This window comes from Amblyomma mixtum, chromosome 10 (assembly GCF_055824585.1).
Source record: "Amblyomma mixtum isolate Tamu chromosome 10, ASM5582458v1, whole genome shotgun sequence".
Lineage (NCBI taxonomy): Eukaryota > Metazoa > Arthropoda > Arachnida > Ixodida > Ixodidae > Amblyomma > Amblyomma mixtum.
In genome coordinates, this window is record NC_143021.1 from 135618939 (window position 1) to 135642895 (window position 23957).

At 45.9% G+C, this 23957-nt stretch overlaps 1 protein-coding gene across 1 annotated transcript; it reads left to right on the forward strand.

Annotated features, from left to right (window-relative positions):
- Window positions 1-225: 225 nt before the first annotated feature.
- Window positions 226-23272, forward strand: LOC149327026 (G2/mitotic-specific cyclin-B2-like). The gene is made up of 9 exons (XM_089564764.1): window positions 226-297; window positions 2083-2136; window positions 5424-5525; window positions 17817-17951; window positions 19077-19322; window positions 19942-19946; window positions 21621-21758; window positions 22459-22567; window positions 23225-23272. The coding sequence occupies exons 1-9, from the start codon at window positions 226-228 to the stop codon at window positions 23270-23272; spliced, it is 909 nt and encodes a 302-aa protein (XP_089420890.1).
- The last annotated feature ends 685 nt before the right edge of the window (window positions 23273-23957 follow it).

Here is a 23957-nt window from a genome sequence, read left to right on the forward strand (position 1 = left end):
TTTCCTCCCTAGTGGTGGTGCGGGGGGAACCAAGCTACGCGAGGGAGCCTTCTTAAGGCGCGACCGCCAAGCCTCTCTCTTTTTGGACACCGGCTCTCCCGACACCTGCCCTGCCCGAGGACCATCTGACCCCCGCTGCGCAACGACGCCCGACCCCCCTGCAATGTGGGAATAAACCTTTTGTTACGAAGACCTGCCTCGAGTCACTGCCTGTGCGTCCCCGCGATGAGGAATCGCCCACAAGGCTCATCTTGGACTTCGGTCTCGTCTTCTTCGGGGGATGTGATCGCGCCTGAGGTAGGTCGTTGTGATTACGCTGCAAGGTGGCCTCATTATGAACTCATGTCAGTTCGTGGTAGAGCTTGTCTTTGTCTGCGCCGCAGACGTACTAAATACGGCAGCGTCGTAGGGGGACCTTCGGCGTTTCGTTGTAACCTGTAACGTGTAACCTTTAGGTTGGAGCCCCGAAGATATGCAGCATGGCCTTGAGGCACTGCCCACGCACGACCTGCTCGATGACAACCGAAAATCCTTGCTCACTCATTTGGTAGACAGAATGGAACAGCGTTTACGACTGCAGGCGTATTGCGGGAGACTCTAAAAAGATAAGAGTATTGATTGTCAGTGAAGTTTGCTCCTCGCAAAGGCCGAAGCTCCAAAAAATAAATATCTGCGTAAAACTCAATGCCTGTAGAAAGAGACAGGCATTATTTCTTTATTTTTAATTTCCCAAATCAGCAAGCATTTGACATTACTTTTGCTTTGTTTTGTTCGATCATTTTAGCATTTTGTTTCCTTTGAAAGGTCTCTAAAAACAGAACCCTGTGACAAAGATCGAAATATGTTGCCGGCAGAACCCAGCAAAAAACGACGCGATCAGAAGAAGAAGTAAATAGGACGATGCTGGAAACATATAAAATACGGTAAAGAGGGCGGCTTTGTTTTAATGCCCAAAAGCCTGTTATCCACGAAAGCCCAAAAGGCTATTAACAATTTCAAGCCTGTGAAGTCTAAACCGTCAACGATAAAATGTCGCGCTCTTGAGCATTTTAAGAACATAAATCTCGGCAGTTTTCTTGAAGATGTGAACAGAAAGAGAGCGACATACACTTTCCTACAACGGCACACAGAACTGGATATCTCCGGCGAGGCTCCAGAGGCTCGCTTTCTACATTTGAACCGCGCGCTGTCTTCCAGTCATCTGGTGTCTACAGGGGCAGCGCAACTGCGCATGACCCAACAGTTGCTAGCGAGATGTGGCATGTATTCACTGGGGCGACTAATTAGTTAGGGCGGCGAGAATAACGTGCGAGGGGATTCCGGCTGGGGATCGCTGCTGGGGCACGGTCACGCTATGGCCGGTTAGCGCGAGCTGTCGGTATGGACACGGAGTACAGGTCGGTATCTTACCGGGATGCAGACAGATGATGGAAGCGGCATCCCCGCAGAATGCATAGCTGCTTGGCGTGAGTGGTTGCTCTTCCAGCAGCCTGGTTTTTTGTGCTGCTTCACGCCCTTATCTCTGCCGCTTCGTTCTCACAGTGTCTCAGTGTGTCTTTGTTTCATCAAGCTCAAGTGTTAGCGCAGGTTTGTTGTAACTGCATTGCGCCCACGAGAGCCTTAACCGCATGCTCTGCGCTGCGTTTGCATTCCATGTTGACCCTCTGTAAACGCTTTGGCATGTTCTGGAATAAACCGGTGTCTTTTATGCTGAGTGTAGTTTTGTCACTGGTCGGGAGAGGCCCTGGCTAGCGAACCGCGTACACTGGAAGGCGAGGCCTTCATCCCTTAAGGACATTTCCATCGAGAACGGCTCGTGGCAAAAAGTGGTAGACGAGTTCTTAAAACGTTCACTGGACCTCTTGGCGCCCGACGACACCTCGGGCGTCCAAACCTCGATGTGCGTTGTCGACTTCTTACCTAGAACTGGCACCTGTGCCATTTCTGCCATTTCCGAGGACATGGAGGACTCGTTGTATTCAGTAACCCAACACAGGTTTAACGAAACTTTGCGCGAGGAAGCTTTGCGAAACTGTGCTTCAGGTCATGCCTGGAGCTCTTATTTTGTGCTGCTCGTTTCAGCGACACATGAGGCGTGGTGAACTTCTTCCGAACCGCGACCCTGAGCGACGCAAGGTGAGATAGCAAATAAGATGGCACGAGTGTGCAAACTCCTACCGAACAACCGCGTGGATGTTACCACATAAGCTGCCATTGCTGGCCGTTGAAGTATCCGCATGCATCGTAGAGAAGGTTGCTAGCGTCTGGTCGTATTGGAGAGCACGGGCCTCGAGGATCTTCTTTATTGTAGTCACATTATCTGTGGCTGCGGTCTTTGGCGGGTTTCGGACCACCTCGTCTAAAAGTTTTTCCTTGATGTCCCGCATGAGGAGCGCAGCTACTTCTCCTCGGTCATGTTAGAGTCTTCGGGACAGAATATACACGCCACAGCTCATCACCGTATGAAACGATGCTCTCATTTGCCTGTTAAATGCGCGTCTGGAACAACGAATTAATTTTTTCTCGGCAGACAGTCTTCGTGAGTAATTTCAAGACCTCGTTTTTAAATGAGTTCCAAGACTGCAGGGAAGCATCGTGATACTCGTATCAGGTTCTAATTTGGCCACTTCGAACAAAGAATGCTTAGCGTAGTTTTCCTTGGTCCTCATATCGGTCGAAGTCCGTCACACGCTCTTACTGGCCCTTCCATTCTTTTGCGCCTTCCTAGGCCTGTCCAGAGAACCCAAGATAATTACGTGGCTTTTGAAGAACCATCGCTGATGACGCAACGTCACCCCCCATTTTATGAGCATTGCAGGTTCGCGGTGCACCAGCTCTAGCAGATGCCACGTATTGGTAAAGGTGGTCAAATTTTTTGCACACAATGAAAGGTTCTAAAAGTGAAGCCTTTATTTGTCTGATTTCAGCCCAAAATAGCCGAAAAACTAGGCGACGGGAATAGAATCAAACATTCTGGGCGGTCGTCGAAGCGCGAGATCTCCACTGCTGTCTGTCGCGCTGAATATGAAGCAAGAAAGTAACCTTCGAGGTAACACTAAAAAATTACGACAGTCTCGAACAATGGAGAGCGCTTGCGCATGGCTGTGATCCTTCGAGTTAAGTCTGGTGACCTCTCATACCGCAAATTGAACAGACCCATGCCGGCGGCTTTGAGCAAAAACAAAGAAAATCCTTGAAAGAAAATGCTTCGCGGATATATTTTACTCGTGAATTTTCCTGAAAACAACATTTGGCTCATCGGATGCTCCTGATGAGATAAATCACCACACTTTTCTGCGTAAGCGCACAGTGCTGTTTAGAATTCTTCAACCTTAAGCAGGGCCGCACTCTCTAAAGAGATATACCTAACCCTACCCCAGTCGCTGAACACTATTTATGTAAGCTCGCCAATAATGTGCTACACAAATGTTCATATCTGTTGTCAGTATGATACCGAATCATTCCAAGAAGTGTGTTTCGAAATGGGAATGGTGAAGAAGGGTGCTAAAGCCTGAAAAAAGTTTTTTTTTTAAATTTGGGCTCTGTAAATTTCGTATAGTAGACGGAACACGATGTCTCAGATTAGGTTTCTTAGTTTTACTGGCGCCGCATCGCTTTGAGACACGAATTTAAAGGAGGGAAGAAGGACTTCACAAAAATATTCGTATCGCTAACAGGACACTGAAAGTGAATGCTAAGCCAATACAACTGTGCCGGGATCTCAAGTTAGCCGCCTTTACCTGTAACAACGCTCAGTCACCTCAGAAATTACACAAACAAATTCATGCAGCGGCTTCTATCACTCACCCCTGTAACTGCATCCCATCAAGTGAATTCTTCACCGTCGCTATTGCTTTTTCATTTTAACGCGCACTACTGTTTCTGCTGAAACGAACCATGCAGTTTGCAAAAGGTGCGGATACAGGCCTCTGTAACACTGCGGGTGGTCTTGAGATACGTGAATAGGAAGCGTCGCTGCCTTCGTGTGGTGTGAAACATGACCTGAGACAAGCTGCCGTGCACAGCAACTTCATCAGCTCAATCTATGAAAGTATGAAGTCAATCATAAGCCTTCATAACTGTGAGACTGGACACCGATAGGGAGGACTTCACAGAAAGGAGTCGGCTGGAGAAATCATTCTTTTAGCACAGTAGTTTCCAAAGGTTCTCGCAAAAAAATCTACTGCCTGCGATTAGAGCGCAAAACGACTTCATGCTATAGTGCGAACCGTTTTTGGGAGCCAAGTTTACCGTTCCTAAATCCTTAGCATAGTTTGACATAGCTCGACTTCTGTGCGGGAAGCCTAATGTCGCACGAAATGCATATATATATATTGTCAAAATCAACTGTCGTGCAATTGTGAAAAGTTCTTAAAGGCGAGTCAACTGTTTTTTTATTCATTATTCCTGATTCGACGATGAAAGTGAGAAATTAATATGGAATTAACAAGATGCGACATCCCATGCGTTGAGCCTGGAGTGAGGCCCACGGCGAGACGAGAATCTGAAAGTTACAAAAAAACAAAGTGCGCATATTTGGCGAATATCTTCCCAACGTAGTTTCTTGTTTCGGTTATTATTTGTTCTTACTGCAGCTATACAAATATCTGCTAATTGTTAAAAGCTACAGAAAATATATTCTTAATGGAAAACAATGAATTTCACCGCCAAGAAAACTTTGCTTACCTATGTGGGTTGAGTGTGTGCATTGCAGTTGCTTGCAACATCGTCGAGTGGTGTTCACCCGGGACGAGGCCCCACTGTGAAGCGACTGCCACTTCGTCGTCAGTGCAGACTGAGAGGGCCACATGCGTTCCTTCACTTGTTTTCTGGTAGCACTGGGAGATGTCAATCCGGAGAATGGGACCCTCTCCGCACAATTTTTCCCACTTTCGCATCATGGACAGAACCCTTAGAAAATCTAGCCGCATATAGTTTGCAAAGAAGTTACGCCATTCGTTGCTAAGACACGGACATACTATGCCACTTTTAATCTGCTGCTTCATTTCTGAAAAAGAGTTAATGCTTTTAAGTGTTGATGTTGTGCTGCGTACAGAGGTGAGACTAGACTGGACATAATTTCCCAGCACCATCATGCCAAGGACCCAGACAGCAGGAGCTAGACCGCGAAAAGAGGGACTGCAATTCAATGACGTAGGTAGGCCACTTTTAAGAAACGTACAGGTGAAAAACAGAAAAAAGCCCAGATTGCTGGGGTTTTGCAGATTGCTTAATAGAAGGCGCCAGCGAATGTTCAAATACAACGCAAGGCAGAACCCCACTGATATCAGGGAAACAGCGAAATAAAGGAGTGCAGTCCAAGAGTCCATGAAGGTGAACCTGTCAGCCCTACGAAGAGACGTGTAAAAACAAAGCGGAGCAGGAGCATAGTGTGCATATAAGAATAATTCCCCTATCTGCAGGGCATCGGCTCCGACAGAAACAACAGTGAAGTCAACGAGCTTGTTGCTTACTTCACGCCAGTCTGCGCCTTCAGTCGCATCAATGGTGTTGTTCAGCGTCCTGTAAGCGTCTACCAATGCCAAAGCTTCTGGCTTTGCCTTAATGTCTCCCTGCGCACCACCGGTAATAGACGCGATTACTCTGTACTTCTGCCCTTTGGAGAATGTTCCCTCCGATTTCTTGCGGACAAAGACTTGTGACGGGAGGACCGTTTTTCGAATCTCACATAGCCGAAAGCGGTCCTCACGAACGTTGACGTCCTCGTCACCCACACTGACCACTTGGCAGAGTCCACGGGGAAATTCGCGCAGCGCTTCTCTATGCGACTCTGCTGAAACGATCACCAAGTTGCGTGCTTCGTTTACTACCAAGCTTTCAAACAGAGATTTGGTGGTCAGTGGCAGCTTACGCCATGAAGGGGGCAGAAATACTATTCTTTTCTCACGCCCGAATTCCATTGAGTTGCTGCGATCGACAGCGCATTCCCTTCCGCGGGCGAAGCCTTGAAATTCACACTGTATCTGATAATCAGAAGTACTGACAAACTTCAGTGCAATGGGAGACTGCTTAGCGATTTGGCGAACCATACTCGTGTCTAGCAATGAGTGCAGCATTACTGATCGTGCAGTATACGATTTTGACGCCGCCATTACGGTTAACAATGGGTCCTGCGTTTTCATCCCCTTCACAATAAAGGCACGCAAGAGGATATATGTTTGAAATATTAGGACAACCAGACAGTTTTTGCTTTTCAGATTCATTTCTGGCAAACCTTGTGACAGAATTTCGATGAACAGCAGACCATACTAATGGAAGGATTGCAGACCATTAATTTGAGGCTCAGTAGCTTTTGAGTTCGACCTAATAAGCTTAAGCTGCTTTCCACTCACCGCTTTCCGCAACTGTGGGACAAAAAGTCGGCCTCTTCGTGGCAGCTTCAGTAGTGGCGTTTCTCTTTAATGTTTTTATTTCACGTCGGGTGCCGTCTGTGGGATATTTGCGGCAGCGTACATAATTTCGTTGCACGCTCTCTTTGGGCGGTCGATTGAAAGGGTGAGGTATATTGAATTCAGAAGCGAGCGAGGCTACGGCCGCTTATCTCTTTTTTCAGCCAGCGTACGCTTCGCCGGACGCGGTTGCTGCGACGCAGGTTTTTTTGAGGCGAAAGATTTTAATGCCTCACTTAAATAGAAAACCTGTGTCGAAGCTGTCGACCGAACCAAGGCCTTCAGCATTTGAAGTGCAGACGCTATCACCTTGCCGCGAAACAACAAGGTTTCTGCATGCATAAAGGCTCATCTAGTGAATGCATGAGTTTCATAACAAATAAAAGAAATAAAAAAAGAAAAACAGCAAAAATTTAAAAATCAGTAAAAAAATGAAAAAATGGAAAAGAATACTGCCAGAGGAAAGGCTCTCTCCTTGCAATAGTTTAGACAGCCAAAGTGCCCTCTGAATTTTTCTTTTCCCTTTCCTCTTATCTTTGAACTCTCCTCTATCTGTACGCGGCAGTGGTGGGGCCTCGGCTTGAGGCAGTCGGCAGGACCGTGCACTTTCCTTCTCATCTTCTCTTAGTCGCAGCAACAACAACAACAGCGTGCAACTCTTTCTTATCGAAAGAAGGAAAAATTTCGGCTAGTGAAAGGTAGAATTTTGTTGTTCCATCCAAACTTGGCCTCTAAAATTTTATTTCGTTCTCCAGCTTTTAAAACTAGCTGCTCTTCTCAGACAAGCTCGTACAGCTGCCAATAAGATTTAGTGCACTTCAAATCGAGAGAAGTTCAGTTGTGCAGCTCCCTCTTCAGGAAAGAGCATACGTTTCTCTTGGGATCGTAATTAAGGCACTCCTCACACTTTACAAATGATGTTTCTGTAGACTCCTTGATCAGTTAATGAAGATTTTACCGCAATGAACTCCCCTTGCGGCCAACCGCTCCTGACTCCCGTAACGTGCCACTATGTTTGGCCCGCTTTTTGCATGTTTCGCTCAGCAATCCATCTCTCATTTCAGCATTGACTATTTCAGAAGATTAGTATTTGTTGCAGCGCTCCCTGTAAGGTACATTCTGCATCAAATTAGCGAAGCAGTGAGCACGATATCAACGAGGAGCACCTTTGAATACGAACAGAGGGGATCGAAGCTGTGGGCTGTTCTCCAGCCAAACGTCTTGGAGGTTCACAAACACTCTTTCTAAATTTATATTATAACTGTGTCTCTGTGCTGCTAATCTTAGTTTCGAGTTATAAGCATTTGGTTTCAAATCCTAAGACTTCTTGAAGCTTTGTTTCAATCGCCTCTAGTCTTTCGTGCATGTTTGTTCGGCACTTCAAGATGTCATTCGCCATCTCTGCAAGGCAGCGCGCTGAGTCTTGTTCAGTATCCCAGCAGGCTACCAGGAAGAGCATCACAACATCAACAATTCAAACAAATTGTAAACAGGCTCCGGAGCACCTTTTGTTGACAAAGAAGCGGTTGCCTCGATCGTCTGCTCTGATTACTTGCAAAGTCATTAAATTTTACACGATTAAAAAAAACGTTACAACTTTTGCGGGAGGGCGGGTGGGAGTGGCTAGAAATACCAACAATAAATTTATTTCTAGGTTTCAATGCAACTAACTCACGTTATGAGGTAAAAACGCCTGCATTTCTCGCGCAGCAAAAATATCTGAGGAGATAACCCTCTTCCTATCGATATCTATTCTTAGAAACTCTTTGAAAACCTCGCCATTGCCTAAAAGAAGGAGGGTGATGTAATGCGATGTTAAAATGGCGAACGTCACTCAGGAAAACACTTTGCTTACCTGTGAGGGTTTAGAGCATGTACTGCAGAAGCTTGCACAATCGTCAAGGGATTTTCACACAGGACGAGGCCCCACTGCGCAGCGACGGCCACTTCGTCGTCAATGCAGATTGAGAGGGCCACGTGCGTTCCATCGCTTGTTCCCTGGTAACACTGGAGCAAGTCAATCTTAAATAGGGCCGCCTTGCTACAGTGATTCTCCCTACCATGTATCATGACAAACTAGCTTAAAACGCCACGCAGGAAAAGATTCGTAAGTATGCTGCGCCACTCCTTGCTAACGCACGGACACACTCTACCCTTACTAACCTGCTGATTCACTTCGGAGAAAGAATTAATGTTTTTGAGGGTTCTTGTGGTGCTGTGGACAGCGATTACACTAGACTGAATATAATTTGCCAGCGCCATCATGTTAAGGACCCACGCCGCCGTGGCCAGACCGCGAAAACGTGGTATATCTGCCAGCGACGTGGGTAGGGCCTTCCCAAGAAAAGTGGAGGCAAAAAATAGGAAAAGGCGAGTACTGTCGGGGCGCTGCAGTTTGCTCGATAGAAGGCGCACCGGACATAAAAATACAATGCAAGCATTAACCCGGAAGCAATTAAGGAAACTGGGAAACAGAGCAGCGAATTCCAGGGGGTCGATGAAGGCGAGCTCGTCAGTATTGTGAATTGCCGTGTAAAAGCAACGCGGAGCAGTAGCATAGAGTGCATGCATAACAGTCTCCTGTGTGCAGGATAGCGGCTACGACGGGAACAGCCAGGAAATCCACGCGCTTGCTGCTTACATCCTTCCAACGACCGCCTTCAATTGTATCAATTGTGTTGTTGAGTGTCTTGTAAGCGTCTATCAGCGCCAAAGCTTCTAGCTTTGTCTTAATGTCTACTTTGTAGGCACCGGCTGTGCACACCACTGCAGTGTACTTGTGCCCACTGGGGAATTTTTCCTCGGACGTTTGGTGGACGAACAATTCTGAAGCAGCAGTCGTTCTGCGAATCGCGCATCGCCGAAAGCGGTCCTGAGGAGCGTTGATGTCATCGGCGCTGACACTTATCACTTGGGAGAATCCACTTGGAAACTCACGCAGAGCAACTTCGTGTGACTCCGCAAGAGCGAACAATAGATTGCCCGCCCGGGTTGCCACTGCGCTTTCAAGAGATCTCGCGGGACCTAAAAACTTGTCCCAAGAAAGGGATAAAAATACTACTCTTTTTTCGAGCCAGAATGCCCATACTTTTGTGCGGACAACCCCGCAGCTCTTTCCTTGTGCGTAGCCTAAGAATTCACGCCTTATTTGATAATCTGAGGCACTGACAAATTTCAGTGCAATGGGAAACTGCTTGACGCTTTTGGGAAGGAGACTCTTGTCGAACGATGAATACATAAATACTGTTCGAGCAGGAAATGCTTTTGAAGCAGCCGTTATGTCCAGCATGATGTCCTGCGTTTCCACTTCCTTGACCAAATATCCGCACAGGAGTGCGAATATTTTAATTACGGTCAATCGCCACATTTTGCTGGTCACGTGCATTGTTCGTAAGAGTGTGGATAGGTGAACAATAAATGCCGTGTATATTTCACGAGCCACTAACGAACAGGCAAGATGAGGCCTGGCCGTTTTTCAAGTTCGACAGTTCACCCTAATGAATAGTTTCCACTCGCTGTCTTCAAAAACCGCGAACCATGACGGAAAGCCGCCCTCTTGATGGCTGTTTCGGAACTAGGACTTCACTGCAATTATTACACCAACAGGTCGCTTCTATGATACTCGCGTCACGGAGTTTGGTTGAAAGCGCCTTTCGTGGCACAGAACTCAAGGAGGTGTAATCTTCATTTCCAGAACCCCATTTCCAGTATTTCCATCATAACACTTTGCGCTGGTGAAGTGCCGAATGCTGTGGTTCTCGCCGGTTTCTGTGTTCTGTGACGTTAGAAGTGGTTTATTATCCTTATCAGTATCTGGTAACAAGCATCAGGCAAACAGCGCTCTTGTCGTCATGTTCTTTTCTGCTCTGTTCCGTGGCAGTTTTTTTAAAGCTCGAGGGATGAAAAGTTCTGCTGGAAACTTCGGTTTTCTCCAAGAAGTTACATTATCTTGTCAGCATTCTCAAGGCGAACTTATTGTAGAGTGGATAGCTTCCTGGAGAATTCTTCGTCCGTACAAGATACTAAGACTTCGCTGCACCCAACATCCACGTTGCACTGAGAACTACCATAGATATGCACGGCTAGCAAGCCCTCGAGGACACTAAGGCATGCTAAGCGAAAAGTAGTGATAGCAAAAATGCGACTGCCTGGGAAGGCAGTTTTGCAACCGGGGACAAACCATGCATGGCCAAATTTTTCATTTCTCCTGTAGCCGCCGCGGTGGCTTAGCGGTTATGGTGCTCGGCTGCTGACCCGAAAGACGCGGGTTCGATCCCGGCCGCGGCGGCTGGAATTTCTTTGGAGGAGAAATTCTAGAGGCCCGTGTACTGTGCGATGTCAGTGCACGTTAAAGAACCCCAGGTGGTCGAAGTTTCCGGAACCCTCCACTACGGCGTCTCTCATAGCCTCAGTCGCTTTGGGACGTTAAACCCCATAAAACCAAAACCAAACCATTTCTCCTGTTCCGCGAATAACTGCTGCTATATTGCTGCTGTAACACGACGGCCCACCGCGCGTTATTCATGCGGGGAATTCTTTAAAAAAACATGTGATATATATCTACGCAGCATAGCAGAATGATCTGCCGCTCCAGCACTTACTAACCTCGCTATGCCCTGTGTAACCATTCCAAAAACGCAAACTGGTAGAGCAGAAATGCAAAACACCTTTCGGTCTTGACGCCACTTTTAACTGAGTGGTAGGCCATAAATGTTTCCGAGCTTTCTACACCCCATTTCTTCTCCTTGCAAAGAGGTTTATTGGCCTTAAAAGCAACAGGCACTTTACAGCGTTTCTATACCCGCCGGTGTTCGTTCCAGAGCTAACCAGCAGCGCGCCCTCATCGATAGCACTGCCGGTACCGCGTCAAAACATCTTCGTCGCTACATTTCATCCTTTACCGTGGCAGAATTTTTATTGTGAAACTTTGATTGAAAAGCGCTTTGAGTCTTTGTTGTTGTGGTATTCCATATCATTTCTTGGAAGTGGAGAAGCTACCGGTTCGGACAAAGCGGGAATTTATTAAAGTAGAGCAATTCAGGGGAATAGAGGCGATAAGGGCGTGCCGACTGTTTCCCTTTCCATAACTTTCAGATAGAAGACTTAGGGGAGGTAGCTTATTGGGGGGACAAAATAATTCGACACGTCACTACCCCTCCATCTGGGTAAGTTTCACTATTAAGGCATTTTGCGCACCATAACAGTCTGCGAAATACCGCAGCTCCTAGGACTCTTTTTCTCATTGCCAAGAAGAGAAGGCTCTCGGAGCGCCGTGAGTTTGTTTTACTTTTAGTTCTAAGACCTCTTACAGTCATAACTCCGCTCAAACAGTCCAAAAAGCGAAACCACTTCTTCAGACACCTGGCGGAGTCTTCCTAACACGGGGAGCCTACGTTTGCGCTCCAGGGAGGATGACGTCAGTTATTGGTTGCTTCATTGGCTGAATCCAGAAGGAGTTTTAGTAATAAGTGCATGAGTCACCACCCTCGGCCAAAAAGAAGGAACGCGTACCCTCACGAGCTTCTACCTCTGCACTATCATAATGGTGTTTGCCAAGGACCTCGAGACTGTGCAGGAGAACTGCCGACATCAGTGCCATAATAAGACCCCCCTTTATCAGTATCTACTGCCCCTGCCCCATTTTCTTCTTCTCCAGGAGACTCGGACGGCCCGAACTGTCGAGGCTACCGTGCCTAATTTGCCACTACGGTCACACCGCTTGTGTCTATTTATGAACGCAGCGAAGTGCTCGTCGAGCCATTTTACATCTCTTCCACCCTTCTTAAATATTTTGTTGTTGCGGTCTATTACCATCCTTCTCCCCGCATCTGACTCGCCCTTTTGTCTTTCTACAACCCCCCTGCCACTTCCTCTTAGTTCTCAGTCCTATGCAAGTTTCTTCACTCTCTTCCTTCTACCTCCCATCTGGTCTTTGGTGGTGACTTTAATGCCCCGCGCACATTCTGGGGATACCCCCAAACCCTCAAATCCGACCTCCTCCTCCATTTGCTGGCCCAGGAACGCCACCTCACCTTTCTTAATACTCCTGGTTCCCCTACTCGAGCGAGCACTGCCTCATAGCGTCCCAGGACACCCGACCTCACTTTTTCTCGGTGTTCACTTTCGTTTCACTGCCAGGTGACAGACGAAACTCTGCTCAGTGACCACTTTCTCATCCATATTACCACCTCACTTTAGCACATCCCTCGATGTCATCCGGTTATTCACATTGGCTGGCACGGCTAACGCACTAATCTCGCTTCCGAATCCTTTCAATCCTACGACGACTGGATGTCGCCCATCTCTGCAGCGCTCACGTCCAGTAGCCGTCGCGTTCGCTCTCGTCACCCCATGCCAGACCCAGATTCTCACTTTCTCCGTTTATGGCGTCGTCGTAAAATTCTTCAACGCTCCTTTCGCTCTCTACCCCACAATGCCCGACTTTTCTCCCGCATCACTGCTCTGTGGGCCGAGATCGTCGCCCAACGCGCCTCCATCCAGCACTCTCATTGGAATGCTTTTTGTGATGGCCTTCAGTATGCATTGCACTCGCGATCCGCATGGTCTCTTTTTAAATCCCTCATGTACGCTAATCCTGCCCCTCGTCCCACTCTAGCTAAAGCCCTCCCAGGGGACTCCCTCCGATGTTTTCGATCAGCTCGCCTCTCTCTACCTCCCGCCCAAACTGACACCTTCCTACCCGGTATACTCTGACGAACCTAACCCCGATAGTGACCACTCCTTCACTCCCCGGGAGCTCGAATCGACTCTGGCGGCCAATGCTACACACTCGGCTCCCGGTGAGGATGCAATTAAATACACCACACTTCATAACCTTCCTGATTGCGCCAAAGAATTCCACCTTCAGACCTACAATGAGGCCTAGGACAGCGGCTGCCTGCCGAGTTCCTGGACCTCCTCCCTCATTTCTATGATTCCAAAGCCGGGCGAACCTCCCTCTCTCTATTACCTCCCGCCCAATCTCCCTGACGTCCTGCGTTGGTAACACCGTTGAGCGAATGGCCCTGACTCGACTCTCTAATTTTCTCGAGGCGAGGGAGTTCTTCCCTTATTCTCTGATTGCCTTCAGACGCCGCGTTTGTGCACAGGACATGTTTCTGATTCTCCAGCAAACCTCCCTGTCACCTATACCCACTCAAATTCATGCACTTTTGACCGTCGATGTTCACAAGGCCTTCGACGTTGTTTGCCACGAACACGTCCTTTCTCAGCTCGCCTCCTTGAACTGTGGCCCCCGCATGTACTCCTATATCCTCTCATTCGTCTCTAAACGTGTGGCTCGCTTTCGAGTAGACACCCATCTGTCCGACCCCGACCACCTCACCCAAAAGTAAATACACAAGCAAAACCAAATACACGCCTGGATGAGGCGTTCAGATAGGAAGTCAGTATCGCCCCTATCCGCCCTGGAGAGCACACATGTGAATTAGTTCTTTTGCACTTACTGATCTCGGCAACGAGTCGTTATTTGCCGATGTGTTCTTGCTCACCATTTCACGGCACCATGCGTACTATAAGTCGCAATTTTTAGCGAGTTTAAATATAGAAAACGTATGGTAGAAATTAATCATCTCGCAGTTTCCTTTGCGCAGCTTTCATTTTTTGCAATGCTAATTTAAGCCCGTTTCGCCGAGGTTTTTAATGACCACGAGAAAATGCAGCAGCCCTGCGTAGTATGTAATCCATATAACTGGTTTCATACTTGGCTAACGCACTGCTGGAGCGATTTATTTCGAAAATATAAACGCAAGAGACCGGTGCTGCCCACATATCTTCTCATTTTTATGGAATTGATTTTTGCTTAAAATTCATAATTCGATTAAGAATAAAGTCATATTTACTGCACGTGATTGCAGTAAAAAAATGTACAGGAATATCATGCAAGAAATGTGAAATATAAGTTTAAGCTTTCCTAAACTTTTGTCGTTTTACTTGCAATCCACAATTAAGGTGTCGGCCATCAGTCTTTATGCTCAACACTGACGCCTGTATTTACTCAAGAGGACCACGAGCGCTTTGTGAATTTACCCGAGTTTGGCAATGGGTCATGGAATGCAACTTCAGCAGGACGTTTTGTTATGCTGATGATTCCTTAGTAATTGCTAACCATTGTGGCTTAAATCCACTTGTGGTAGACATTATGTAGGTGTTCGAAAAGAGCACGCATGGGTTAGCTTTCACCTTCGAGCGACGAAAGCAAATAGTTTTCGTATTTATGCATTTGAGGTTTAGCTTTTTATCGTAACATGGCCGCTGTGAAGCTGTTACTGCATTTTTGATAGCACCCTGTAGAGTAATGGGCACTGTATTTGTCTGTCGATACTGAAATAAATTATGTTATTTGACTTGGTAGCTTTCTCCTAGAGCAAAAAATGGTACTGAATTTTAACAGCGCACATTATGCACACAGTGCAAAATTATGGACTCTTTTCAGCATTGAAGAGTGCTTTGTTACTTGATTGATTTTAAGCATTGGAGCAGAGCTTTCATGTGGACGTTGACAGGTTGCACGTATCGGGTTTCACTGATACAGCATCTTACCTTATTTGTGAAAGGCTTGTGAAGTCAGTAAATACTGGAAGGTGGATAGCTATGAAACGCAAACACAAAAAAATAACAGTGGCAGTTATTAGTTATGTTCACCAGGGTGAACATAAAAAGCAGGTGGGGTGATACGATGTTGACACATCCTTAGTTTCTCCGGCAAAAGTTGAAATGTGGCTGTGGCGGTTGAGTAGAATCTAAAGCTGTTGAAAGGTCATCATGAGCCATTATTTCCAAAATTTCATGTAAAATGTCATGAGAGGCCACCTGTACTTTGTTCGAGATAACCGTGGTTGCAGTTCTGGAATGTCGTTGGCTCGAAGTTCCAGAAGCTGCCTTAGATGACTTTCTGCGTCATCATGACCACGCACTGCCAGTCCTTGGCACTCTAAGTACTGTAATGAAGATAATAACACTATCAGTGCTTTCAGTCAGTCTTTCATTTTCTTTTGCTTCCCAATTACATCAGCAGATGCTACGTTCAAACACGCTTTGGTAGCTGCGGTTACGCTAATGGCCGCACGATGCAGCTTCGAGGCCTCATGTCTCTAAAATCTTATAATAGCTTGCTTCCAGTTAGAAAAACTCCTCGTCACAAACGTCAGTTGAGAGTCTTTATCCCTGCAGGTATTTGGCAGAAAGATTCTATTACAGTCCTTGATTTCGTGACGGCAGAAAAAAAAACAGGATTTCCTCATTTGCGCCTCTTACTGCTGGTCGCAGTATTTCATGATAAGGCGTTTAAATGCGGGCAGCAGCCATTTATACTTTTAATCGGAACAATTCATATTCACAGTCTATACTGAATGCAATCATCGCACACATTGAACCACGCAGGAATAATATTTTGTGATTTTTGGCAAAGCACGTGTATTGTCAAGATGTTGCAGATCAAAAATGTTTTCCGTAAGGATGGTTCATATATTTATTTCACCCAAAATAACCGCTCATCGGGTGTGCTCCAAAAGAAAACCACTTGGGAAGCAAAGCCTGCTGAAAACATTCGTAGCAGTAGTCACGAGCTTTTAACACGAATCTTCTCTACGCTGGAAATTTTAAGCAGCGCGGAAAAACGAGGAGGATTCAAAAGAAAATAGGCACAACAGAATCAGCTGCAGAGCCAGTGCTGTAGTCTCAGTGTGTGTTCGTCGTCTTCATTTTATCGCGCTGCCGAGGCTATTCATTACGAGTAATAGACTTGCCAGTACTGATCTAAAGGAACTTTACTATGTATTCTTTCTCGAGCTTACAGTCTAGAGGGAACATAACGCAGGTTTATCTCACCTTTGACCGTTCAGCTCGAGCACAGGAGTAGATAAAAAATGTGATTGCTTTTACGATTCCTGCGCATGATGTGCGCTTCACAAGCGTTCATCAATTGTATATTAGCCTATTGCCGTGACTGTGTAAAAACATCAGAAAATTCGGTGAACCTGAACTTCGTTACAACTTGAAGGAACAACGGAAGTGGGCGATGGTCCTAAACATCCTGTATAACGTCACTGAATAATCACAGCAACGAACAAAACCCCTTTTTACCGTTAGATTGTATCAGAGCAGTAAGAGGCTTTGAAATTGTTGATCTTTTAACTTGTTCTTGTTGGAGTTTGGACAAAAAACGTGGCCAGGGTCTGCATTTTGTAAAACAGGAATTGTGTTTAAGGAACCTCAATCCAGCCCATCCCTAAGACTGACCCATTAAATAACCCCTAACCTTGAGCTGCCTCCCCTGGTGTCCCTCCAAGAGTCAACGAACAAATCGGTTTTGCCATAGTGCCTTCACTGTTGAGTGCTAGAGCAATAGAGAGTTTTTGAATAGGCAGCCCTAATTCTTGGGGCGACAAGGAAGTAGCCGGCTCCAATGATAAAGACACCAGCACAGGAGACATTTAGAATGCAGGATTCCCGTAAGCAGATGCATCAGGCTTGAGTTCCTGGACTGCGGCACCATTGCGGCTAAAAAGAAAAATCGTAAAACTAAAATGAACAATTTATTATGTTTTTCTTTCATACCTCTGGGGACTTCTCTGCAGAACTAGATACGCATAAAACAACCGAAAGAAACGTAACATGCAGTGGATGCTTTTGACGTAGTCTCTTTCTTGGACAGCGTCATCTCGGCGCAACGCGTAGGGTAACTCTCGCAATTGTAATTATTTTCACTTTTGTTTCCGCACGCATGAAGAAACTTTACTGCATAAATAAGAAAGCAGTGTGTTAACGGAATGCTGATTTTTCTCACATTTCACACAAAAAACCGCGGACCTGTTTGAACCTCGTGCGCGTTCTGACAGGGAACGACGCGAACTCACTAAGCGTACCAGCTCTGTAAGCACCCAAGTAATCTGTAACAATTGCTCCTTTTGAATTTTGCTGTGCCGAAACCACAAAAACGCTTACCCCTTTTCACCCTACCCACCCCTCTCCTGAACAATGAGCAGCCCATGCCCGACACCAAAGGGACAAAATCTTGGCTTCTTTTCTTTTTTCCCTCCCATCTGCAGAACTTTGAAGAGGAGTATTCCCGGAGTATAGTAGCTAAAGCAGTTCCGGCTTAAACAGAGCATAGGCATATGAGTCAGCTGTGGACACATAATCCGCTGTGCACTTGGCCAGTTTATTTTGTGAAACGGCATAGTTGGAATAACACCTACAGCGAAGGCGTTCCCCATTTTCATCCGGCATTAAGTGGAAAAAAACCCGTTGGCAAGAAGTTGTACGGGCGCTTTCGAACACTGAAATTTCAAGGAATGGCCAACGCCGTGGCCCATTTAGCGCCCGGAAGGGGGGAGTGGGATGGGGGGGGGGGGGGGCTGACGCGACCAATTTAAATGGGAATTTTTGAGCGGCCGAAAAGTGGTGGATTGCTCAGTACGGGAGCGCAATGTTCACTGGCTCATAGGGACCCGCACCATGCTGCAGTTTTCGCCGGAGACGCTTTTTCTGGCTGTCTCCCTCGCGGATCGCTACTTGCAGGTAAGCAAAGCTTCTATCAATACATTTCAATAGTGTTCACAAGAAGCTCCCGAAAGAAGAGTGGAGCATTAGAAAATAGAGCGCTGACTTTCAGCTTTACTTAGTCTGGTACATGTACGAACAAATTCGTATTTGATGCAAGTAAAATATGGCCTAGAGTTACGTTTCAGCTTAAATCGACGTGAAACTTGCGACATATAGGAACCATCTTTACTAACTATTATGCTAGGAAAAGCTTGAAACTTCACTGTGGATTCTTTATCCTTCCATTCGTTAAGGCAGCACAATTTTTTTTTGGATTTTCTGAATTACCGAAGTAAAGTATTATACGTCAAGTTTCCCATGTAACTCGATCTCTCAAGTATTGCAAGTTTGTGTGTCTTATAAGAAGGCATCTGCAGCTTTTATTGTTTTTCCTTTTTCATTCGCAAAGCACCAAGTCGTGATATAAGTTGGTTCATCGTTTGTGGCTGTGTGATATCATGTCGCCATTGCTAGTTGGTTGCTGGAACTATTCATGCTGCAGCTTCAGACCGTGGCTCGTACTGAAGACATGCTCTGGTAGGTGTGTCGTCTTAAATATGTACAGTCTTTGTCAAAAGTTTGGAGCCCAGGGGGTTCACTTCCAAGCGTTATATTGGGACTCCAGGAGCATTCATGGAAGTCCTACCTATTGCAGGAGACAGTACCAGAAATGTTATGTCCAGGAAATTTGGAGCGCTAGAGATCCATTAAGAACGACGCAGTGTGGTTCAAAACAAAAGCCCCTGGGCTCCAAACTTTTGACAAAGGCTGTACTTGTAAAGGTACACTCAAAAGGGAACACTTTATTCGAACACAAGCTCTCGTTAACTCCATATCGTCTACCCTTCGTTAGCGTGATGTGTTGTGGTGAATGACGGATAACAAAGGGCTTCTGACGCCATGGCACTAATTATCCTGATGCGCTTTGTAACTAAGCCAAGAGCATATCAATCAGTTATTAGGCTTGTTTTGCTGAAGTTTTATTTGACTAAGAGTGCCGGAAGAATGTGTATGTGTGTACAAAGCTCTGCTGGGAGCTATGAGTGAAGACTGTCTCTTGACTGTTCCGTGCTCCGCTCTCTGCTGCTTTTCCCTATTCAGATGCGCTCCGTGGATAAGCGCCAGATGGAGCTGCTGTGGGCTGCAGCACTGTGTGTTGCGGTGCAGCACAAGGAGCCCGAGTGCCACCTTCCCTACCGTTCCTACCTCGCATCGACTCTAGGCACGGGAGAAACCACGGAGAGGGAACTGTGCAACATGGAAGAGGACATTCTTCAGACCATCGATTGGTCCCTGAACTTGCCGTTGCCCCTGGACTTCCTGAGTCGCAACTGCAAGGCTGCCAAGGTATGTGCACTTCGTGCTTTCGGTTATATTCCTGGCTTACGAGGGGGTACCCAAAAGAAACCGGACTTATTTTTGTTTGAACTTATTTGTTCACATTTTAAGCACAGACCTTCAATCTCCTTCAAAGTATTCCCCACTTGCAATGATACGCTAGTCAAATCTTTCATTCCATTTTTCAAAACATTGTTTAAATTCATCTTTTGTGATGCTTGACAGTGCCTCCGTCGTTTTTTTTCTTCACCTCAGCCACATCAGCGAAACGCTTTCCATTCACCTATTTTTTCATTCTAGGAAACAAAGAAAGTAGGACGGGGCAAGGTCGGGAGAGTATGAGGGTTGAGAAATAGGGGTCATGCCATTTTTGGTCCAAAATTGTCGTAGAGACAGGGCTGTCTGAGCACGGGCATTGCCATGATGGAAAAAACCAGCCACCCGACCGCCACAAATCAGGCCGCTTCCACCGCACACTGTTGTCCAATCTTTCCAAAACATCCTAGTAGAAAGCTTCGTTAACTGTCTGACCCTGCGGAGCAAATTCTCAATGGACGACTCCTCTCACGTCGAAAAAACAAATCAGCATTGTTTTGAGGTTCGGTTTCACCTGACGAGCTTTCTTGAGGCGAGGTGAATTTGAAGTTTTTCATTGGCATGATTGTTGCTTTGATTCAGGATTCGATTCAGGAACACTTGAGTTGTCCCCATAGCATCGTCCTTGTACGTCTTTCTTAATATTTCAAGAGTTTCCTTTCAACTTTCTCCGAGCAAAAATCAGAATTTCACCGGCGCACGCTGTTCACGAAAATCAGCCATTGCAAAAACGACATTCACACAAAACAGTCGTCACTCTAAAACTCTGCCTAAACTAGTCTGACCTCCTTCAACGACGGCACTCGGTTTACTGACTCTGGAATGTTCGTTCTATGCGCTCCTAGTGGCAAAACCCGGTACCACAGAAGCTTTGCCGACCAAAAAATTTAGTCCGGTTTCTTTTGGGTACCCCCTCGTATTGTGGTCTGCGGAGGGTGTTCCACAATGACTGCTTTTCATAGCAGAAAATATAGAAGCTTTCAGAGTATTGGAGTGGTGTGCTCATTAATTTGTGGATGGCAATAAGCCTGTCATGTTGCTCGCCATCAAGGACGTGCCTTCGCCGCGCAATAAGTTAGATAGGTGCTGGATACCGGCGAGCTTTCAGAACAGACTCTAAGGTGCCACAACATTGTCACCATTGTACTATCGCTGTTTGGAGATTCTAAGCGGAGCGGTGAGGTTGTAATGCTTCCTATAGAGCACAGACCGATGCGCAGATGACCCACAGACGCATGCATGCGGCACGTTTTATGGCGATTAGCTGACGAAATATCGAAACTTAATTTATTAAACTATACTATGGTTCAGTAAAGTGAAGTCCTTAACATCGCGGTTTGCCTTCGTCCGAGAGCAAGTCATTACTTATTAGATGCACGCTTTCATTTAAAGGGACAACTATCCAGATTTTGTTCTCAGTAAAACCAACTACACATTTATTTCTGAGCATGTTGTTGCTGTTCAGCAGCCGAAATGGCTGCTTAAAACAGTGTAAGACTTTTCGCGCCACTCACTTCACTTCTGATCAGTTTGAAACGATTTTCGGTGTAGAAAACTAATGGGGCTGCGGTGGCGAACGATGTCGTCTACCTGCTAGGCTGTGGTAAGCTAACCATACTGGCCAACAGCAATTTCCTCCTATAATAATTAACCTTCACGACGTCGAAGTATGCTCGAGCATGGTTTAAAATTCCAGGTACTCTCGGTAATTCCTCTTGGAGTGCCATGTGAGCAATCGGCAGCCATGTGTCAAAATTGAAATTCTTTTTTCTTAAATATGACTGCATACTAAAAGCCACGGTTCTTTCTCTTCCTTGAGAAAGGCACCTGAACAACTCTGCAAGTCCGAAAGGCTGGGAAAGGATTGGTATATTTTGAGGCATTGCCAAAATAACAACTACTAGGGGTAATAGTTTTGTTAGACCAACCTACGTGTAGAGGTGGTAAATGTTTTTAAAGAAAAAGTTGCTGGCAAAGATTTATTGTCCATGCACCATACAAGCAACAATTTTTTTTCTGAATAATCTAATGCTGTTGAGTGCTGCGCCTGAGCGGTTTCCTGATGGAATATTTGTTGATTTATTTCTCACTAGTTTCAGGGGACGAGAAATAGCCATTGATAAGGTCCTGTCTGCTCCACAGACCCGTGTAGTGAAGTTGCTGCCTTTTAACTGATTGGCTGCCCCACGTTTCCTGCCCTTCACTGGCAAGCAAAGCGGAACATCTGACGGCCCTGTACATCCTGGAGGTGTGCCTGGACGACTACACCATGGCCTGGATAAAGCCCTCCAAGAAGGCCGCATCGGCTCTCTACTGCGCCATGCACTTTCAAGGCAGGAAAAACCTCTGGTATGCCACTGAGACCTTACTGTCTTTCCTTCTGTAGAGGGTACAACAGGAAAAGCGTGAAGTAATCAAATTCCAGAACAGTATATTAAGTTGCATCTACATTAAGGTCGACAATGACTTAGTTAAACTTTAGACCAGAATCATCGTTGGTCCGAGTTCACAACATGCAAAATTCTATCTGTTAGTTATTCGCAAGAAGGTTTTCTCGAACAAAGACAAATCTCGTTCACCAAACCATTAGCCACAACAGGTGTTAGCACGATGAGAAATGCCCGTGTCCCCGCTATGCTAATTGGTTTAAAAAATGTGAGATCTTACCTTCTTTAAGCGCATTTATAATTTTTAAGTACAACTTTTTCAAACTGTTTTTTTATATACTATTCAAGAGTTGTGTTACTTTCATGTTGCCGTGCAGTGACCAGGGCATTTTTAGCGCTCTAATAAGATTCGTTCTGTTTATATTCTAAGGTTATCGCACAATGAATTTGCGGCACAAGTGCGCGGTAATATTGCAGCTTCTTATCAAATAGGTAAATCAAAGTGGCATTATATCTTATGTGTGCAATGTTATCTTCTCTGCAATTCTGCCACAGGTGCTATTGTAAGGCACATAGGCGTTTCTGGAAAGCCATAATTTGTTCCTGAAATAAAATCAATTCTATCATATGTGACTAATGAGCGCACTGCTGTTAATTTCCAGTTGGGACTACAAGATGCACTCCTCCAGTGGCCACGATATAGGCGCCCTGCGGCCTATAGTGACGTGGATGCAAGAGTTCCTGCTGGCCGCATGCGAAAGCAAAAAGTGGGTGGGTATCGTTTTCCGCCTTTTCTGTGCCCAATTCTAGTGATACCTCTTCTGTTGCCACATATTCTGCATCTCACTTGCGGCTAATTTAAACGTGCGGCCTTTTTCATTCTCTGGGAAGTGTGACACATAGCAGGTAAGCACAGTGAGCGATAGCGATGACTAAAGGAGTCTCATACCCAGCAATTGCGGCCGAAATCACATTTCAATTCAAAAGATTTTATGAACACAATCACTGCATATATTGTAAGATTTCACTTTGACAGTCAGTACATCCGCAGTTCTTCCTTCGGCAGGCTTTCATTCTTTTGTTTTTTGCTCGTAACGTTTTCGCTATTGCCAAAATGGTTCCCCCAATGGTTTTCTATGGCAATTTTAAATGCTCTAGGCGGGCGACGGAAGAATCGGCCATTGCCTATACTTCGACAACAATGACTTACAATCTTCCAAATTAAAAACATTTTCACCAAGAAAGCCGGAAAGGTTGGTAATGCAAATGTTGCACTATCGTGTATTTTTGCCTCGTCTACTGATATTCTTTCTTTTCCTCTAGCTACTGTTCCTATTGCCGACCTTGGAAAAATATTGGCCCAACGATCTTGCAGCATTTGTTTGTCTCCTGCGGCAACAGACTGAACATTTCTGTTTGCTTTTGCAGACTCCATACGAGATCTACGAGAAGGACTGGTATCACACTCTCGGCTGATATGGAACACCCAACCCAACCAGCTTCTTCAGATTCCAAATAAGGCCTTCTGAAGTTCAAGCTACACATACCACTGCACATCATGGGAGACTACATATTTCTGCAATTGTTGCCATTCTCTGTTTTCTTCATACTTCGCATGCATCATTCGTAATAAATCTTTTATTAAAGTGACCACACCGTCTTGTGTACGTGTGAAGCAGCTTCCTTCGTGAAGTAGTGCTGACATTAAGGTCAGGTAGCTCTATTGTGAATGTGGAAGGTTGTGCATGCTGTGTTGATGATATTCGTGCTGTACACACGAGACCATTCCAGGTTTGATAAGTACGCGCAATTTTCTTGAACTGTGTTCTTGTTTCCGCCGATCTGTCGCAAATCTGAGGAGCAATGCTCCTCTGCTATTATATACCTTAAGTTAGCGTAGGATACATCTCTGCAGTGGATATCTGACGGCTCCACGCCACGTAGGAAACATGAATGTCAGAAGGCAAGATAATACAAAAAGAATGAATTATGGGGTACTGCAAGATTTAAGCGGGAACAGTTTACCTGTGCTACACCCATGATTTAAATGCTGCGTAGTTGAGTGGTCTCCACAGAACTGCCAGTGCTTTTCATCTGCACGAGGTGCTTCAGAAACATGCGGGTTCATATTGCATTCGAATCGCCTTAGCGCCGCTAGGCC